The sequence below is a fragment of the Phaseolus vulgaris genome, chromosome 3 (assembly GCF_000499845.2).
Source record: "Phaseolus vulgaris cultivar G19833 chromosome 3, P. vulgaris v2.0, whole genome shotgun sequence".
Lineage (NCBI taxonomy): Eukaryota > Viridiplantae > Streptophyta > Magnoliopsida > Fabales > Fabaceae > Phaseolus > Phaseolus vulgaris.
This window is the reverse complement of record NC_023757.2, coordinates 21,141,861-21,146,995: the sequence shown is the minus strand read 5'-3', so window position 1 is coordinate 21,146,995 and position 5,135 is coordinate 21,141,861. Positions and strand designations below refer to the sequence as shown.

The window sequence follows — 5,135 nt, the reverse complement described above, 5'->3', positions numbered from 1 at the left end:
GGTTTGCTGGATAGTGTGCTGGTAGAGAATGAGGTGCTGGAAGAATATAAAAGGAAGAAGAAGAGTTGTGTGTTCTTCAAAGTTGACTATGAAAAGGCATATAACTCGGTTAGTTGGGAGTTCCTATATTATATGTTGAAAAGGCTGGGTTTTTGTGCTCAATGGATTCGATGGATAAAGTGTTGTTTAGAATCTGGTTCAGTCTCTGTATTAGTGAATGGCAGCCCAATTGGGGAATTTACTCTTAGGAAGGGACTTCGTTAAGGTGACCCGCTTGCTCCGTTCCTCTTTCTTATAGTTGCTGAAGGGTTGGCTGGGGTGTCTAGGATGGCTGAAGAGAAGAATTTGATTGACAGTCTGGAGGTTGGAGGAGTTAAGGTGAAGGCTAATATGTTACAATACGCTGATGATACCTTATTCTTCTGCGAAGCGAATACCAAAAGTGTTTTTAATATTAAGGCTATTTTGCTTTGCTTTGAGCTTGCTTTTGGGCTTAAGGTGAATTTTTTAAAAAAGTAGAATTGGCGGGACGGGGTTGGATCAGTGTTCGCTTCAGCGTTTTGCAGCTATTCTTAACTGTAAGGTGATGGTAACTCCTTTTGTTTATTTAGGATTACCGGTAGGTGGGTGCCACAAGCGCGGTGTTTTTTGGAACGGGGTGTTAGAGAGAGTTCAGGGCAAGTTGTCGAGGTGGAAAGGCATATGTTTTTCGATGGCTGGGAGGATCTGTTTGATTAAGTTAGTCCTCTCCTCAGTCTCGTTATTCTTTATGTCCTTATTCAAACTACCATTTGGGGTGGCTGACAAGTTAGTTCAGATCCAAAGGAATTTCCTTTGGGGGTGGGGCTCTGACGGAAGGAAGATCGCTTGGGCCGCTTGGAATAAGGTTTGCGAGCATCGGGACTACGGGGTCTTGGAATCATTGATTTAAGGACTTTTAACTTGGCTCTGCTAAGCAAGTGGATTTGGAGGTGGGGTTTGGCCAAAGGAGGTTTGTGGAAAGAGATTCTCGACTCCAAATATGGTGGATGGAGGAATTTGAGAGCGGAAGGTAAACCCTGCAGGGGTTCCCTATGGTGGAGAGACTTGAAGGAGGTTTGGGCTTCAGAGGGCTGAGGCAGAAGTTTTGAAGATGGGGTTGAGTGGAAAGTTGGTGATGGAGGGAATATTTCATTCTGGGAGGACAGCTGGTTGAATTGTGGTGCCCTGAAGGGAATGTTTCCGAGATTATATTCGCTTAGCACGGCTAAAGCTGCTAAGGTGGCCGAGATCGGGAACTGGTCTAATGGTGTTTCGATTTGGCATCTGTGCTGGCGTAGATCCCTCTTTGACTGGGAGAAGTTGTTGGAGGAGCAGTTGAGTCAGTTGCTGCAAGGGGTGAAGATGGATGTGGGAGGGGTGGATAGTTGGGTCTGGAAGGCTGAGGGGTCTCAAAGTTTTACTATTAACTCAGCTTATATTAAGGTAAGGAGGGTTAGTGATGGGGAGTCCTCTCCGATTTACTGTAGGTTGTGGAGGTGTAAAGCCTTGCCTTCTGCTGTTTTCTTAGCCTGGAGGGTGTTGGAAAATAGGATTTCGACTAGGGTTAATTTGGTTAGGCGCGGGGTGGTGGTTGAAAACCCTATATGCTGCTTGTGTGGGAAGGTTGAAGAGTCGTCGAGTCACTTGTTCTCCGTTTGTGACTTTGCTTGGAGGGTCTGGTGTCTTTGCTTTGAGTGGCTTGGAGTGTCGTTCGTAATCCATTTGGATCTTATGCAAAATTTTATCCAATTCAGGTTGAGTCAGGCATCTGTTTCGGTTAATGATGTTTGGGGGGCAATTTGGGTTGGAATTGTGAGTGAAATTTGGAAGCATAGGAACTCAGTCATCTTTAATGGATGAGTGGCAGATGTGTTAGAAGTTTTTGCCTCAGCGCAAGTAAATGTGTGGTCTTGGATTGCTGCAGAGTCCCGCGAAGTTTATTTTTCCTACCCCTGTTGGGTTCTAGATCCTTTGGCCTGTATACGGCTGATTCGGTAAAACTAGTTAGCGCTTGGTTTGGTTGGTCATTTGTCCGGCGGTTTTGCGTGTCGAGTTAGGAGTTGGATTCTATGTGTTCTTGTAAAAGGGTTGGACCACCTCTGAAGTGGTTCCCATTTATTTATTTTTTATTGCTGATAAAAAAAAGAAAAAAAGATTGAAGAACATCAGAGTACACAGATCAGAGGAAAGACCATCAGTACGGTGAAAGTAGTGTGGGTTGATAGGTTTGGTGATTCATCTTGGGAAACAAAAAAAATCATGAGGGAATCCCATCCCTATCTCTTTTCTCACAAGTCAATTTTCGAGGACGAAAATTTTCTTTTTGGGGAGAATGTAAGGATTGAGAAAAATAGTCTTAGAGTAGAAGTGGTACAATTAAAATGACACATGAATATTTTATTATTAAATTTAAAATAGCATATAAATAGAAATTCAATTATTCAAGTTTCATTTTAAAAAGAACAACCATCTCTCTAGAAAGTTCTTTTTCCTTTCCTCTCCCTTCTCTCTAAGATTCTGACTTCCTCGCTCATCAGTTCGACGATCGGAGTCCACCATTAGCCTCCTGGCAGTGAATACTACAAGACTGCCCGATCAGAATCTATGATAGAGTAAGTTCATTTTTTGTCTTCTCTTTGAGTCAAATTTTGAACTTGTTAGGTTGTTTTTGTCTTTGCTTTGCATGTGACCCTTTTAGCTTCAGGGTTAATCTCTGTTAGCTCAGTGTCCCAGTGATATAGATAGATTTTTTATTATGACTTTGTCGTGCAGGTTAAGTTACCTTTAAGTTCTTGGTGGATTTGGTGCTCTTACTGAATACCTGCTAAATTTCAGGTAAGGGAAGTTAGCCTTATTTTCCAGTAGAACACTAAGTTAGAAGATCTAGATGTGGGGGTGACGTGGTCACCAGTCTCAAAACTTTATTTCATGATTGTTTGTTTTAAGTATATTAGAAGTTGATTGAGATTTGAATGTGAAATTTGATATATGGTTGTTGTTATATAAATTATAATGTTGTTAAGTATTGGTTGTTTGATGTTGATTTAGAGTAATTTCAGCTATAGCATGGACTTTGTTATTTTGGATGCACTCTGGTGTATTTTAGGTCACACTAAAATATTTTCGTTCAATTCAGAAGTCCTGGGTGCACTCTGGTGTAATTTAGATCACACTAAAATATTTTCGTTCAATTCGGATGACCTGGGTGCACCCTGGTGTCATTTAGCTCACACTAAAATATTTTCGTTCAATCCATAAGTCCTAGGTGCACTCTGGTGTCATTTAGCTCACACTAAAATATTTTTGTTAAATCCATAAGTCCTGGGTGCACTCTGGTGTCTTTTAGCTCACACTAAAATATTTTCGTTCAAGCCAAAAGTCCTGGGTGCACTCTAGTGTAAATTTTTAGCTTACACTAAAATTTTTAGCTCAAGCCAATTAATATATATATATATACATATATATATATAATATTATTGTTATTATTTTAGCATAATTTATTTTGGATTATTATTGTTAAATGACTTTTTTTTGGATATATTTGGATTGTTAGAAAGTTTAAAATATATGTTATGATTGAATGGTGTATTGATGTGTTAAATGGAGTGTGCAATGAAGTGAAAGTAAGATCAAGACATAGTATTTTCAGGAAAAAAAATACCGTGTTAAGATTTTTTAGGATGTGCATTAACTAGGGATTCGTTTAGAAGTAGATATTCTGACTCTACTGAGATAATGAAATCATATAGATGAAGTTATTCAGGTGGTGAGAATCAAAAGAGGTTCATATGAAGGGGTAAGTTGTTTAAAAGATAACTAACTTGACTTGTTATATGAGTTAACCCTGTCATACTAGGAAAGAGATGATATTGAGATTATTCATAAAATTAATATTATTCATAAATTAATATTATTTATAATATTAATAATATTTATAATATTTAATAAAATATTAATAATGTTTAATAGAATATTAATAATATTTAATAAAATATTAATAATATTTAATAAAATATTAGTAATAATTAATAATATATTAATAATATTTAGTAAATTATTGTACCGCCCTGGTAGTCGGAAATGATGACGTGGCATCAAGCTATTGCATAGGCGTGTTGCTGGCAGAAGGGAAGGAAGTCGGGGGGCTCGTGTAGTCGCCAGTTATTAAGTTGGCGTGCTCCGATCTCCAGCACACTAGAACCGGCGGTCACCGGGTTAAAGAGGAAGTCGCCAGATGTAAACCCAGGCGACCAAGTGATCAGAGATCGCCGAAACAAGCACATCGCCGGAGATGAAGGCAGATAGACATTTCCCAGCTGGCCAGAGGATGAGGTCGGGGGACAGCTTGCTTGAGCATACACGGTGGAACAGGTGGTGCAGATCATGAAGGCGGCCGGCGAGACCACAGGGAAGGTGTATACGAAGGCACCCTAACTCGCCAATCCCAGTAGAGATCGCGCTCCAAGTTAACTATGCACTGAGCAGTATCATGCATAAGTAACTTAGCCAAAGGAGAGTCAGAAGCAGCGCCCAAGTCAAGGAGGCTCCAGATGATGGCACGTGTACAGTTGGATGCGAGCCACGTGTCCAGATGTGTAACTGCCAGGAGAGAGAAAGTGACCAGGTATATAAGGGTTTCCCAACGAACTTCTGAGGTACGCACGTTCAGATTGTCTTCTTTACGCTTGCGAGTTCTTGAGTATACTGTGAGAGAGAGAACTGGTTCACGGTTCCTTGAGAGTTCTTGAGTGTTACTCTTAGTATTTGGTGGTTCGGTCACTGACTTGGGCGTTGGAGTGCGATCGGCCGCAGCGGCGCCGCTCTGTTCTTTTGCAGGTTCTTAAGGTGGATCGCGGTGAAGGACGGAGGTTGACGCGGCGCACACGTCGATCCAAGTTTGACGAGGCATAGCTCCAGCGTTCTGGTCAACAGGCAGGATCATCAGGCGCCCACCGTGGGGCCGTGTAAAACCTGTTCCCATCCACAACGTGAGTTCTTGGAGGTTTTCGCAGTTTTCTGTGTGGTTGTGTGCTGGTGCAACCATTGTTCGCTGTTCATCTAGTTTTTGTTCGGTGATTTCGCGTTTTCCACCGTTCGCTTGGGTTTTTGTTCGG

General features: G+C 41.1%; 1 protein-coding gene across 1 annotated transcript; it reads left to right on the top strand.

Annotated features, from left to right (window-relative positions):
• Positions 1 to 327: 327 nt before the first annotated feature.
• On the top strand, positions 328 to 1,881 carry LOC137839339 (uncharacterized). Its single transcript, XM_068648458.1, has 3 exons — positions 328 to 498; positions 957 to 1,051; positions 1,188 to 1,881. The coding sequence occupies exons 1-3, from the start codon at positions 328 to 330 to the stop codon at positions 1,879 to 1,881; spliced, it is 960 nt and encodes a 319-aa protein (XP_068504559.1).
• The last annotated feature ends 3,254 nt before the right edge of the window (positions 1,882 to 5,135 follow it).

Excerpts from the sequence above, each read along its gene's own strand:
- LOC137839339 (XM_068648458.1), top strand. The coding sequence starts at position 328 with ATGGCTGAAGAGAAGAATTTGATTGACAGTCTGGAGGTTGGAGGAGTT. Across the intron at positions 499-956 it reads AGCTTGCTTTTGGGCTTAAG|CAAGTGGATTTGGAGGTGGG; the intron begins GTGAATTTTTTA and ends GGCTCTGCTAAG. Across the intron at positions 1,052-1,187 it reads GAGGAATTTGAGAGCGGAAG|CTGGTTGAATTGTGGTGCCC; the intron begins GTAAACCCTGCA and ends CTGGGAGGACAG.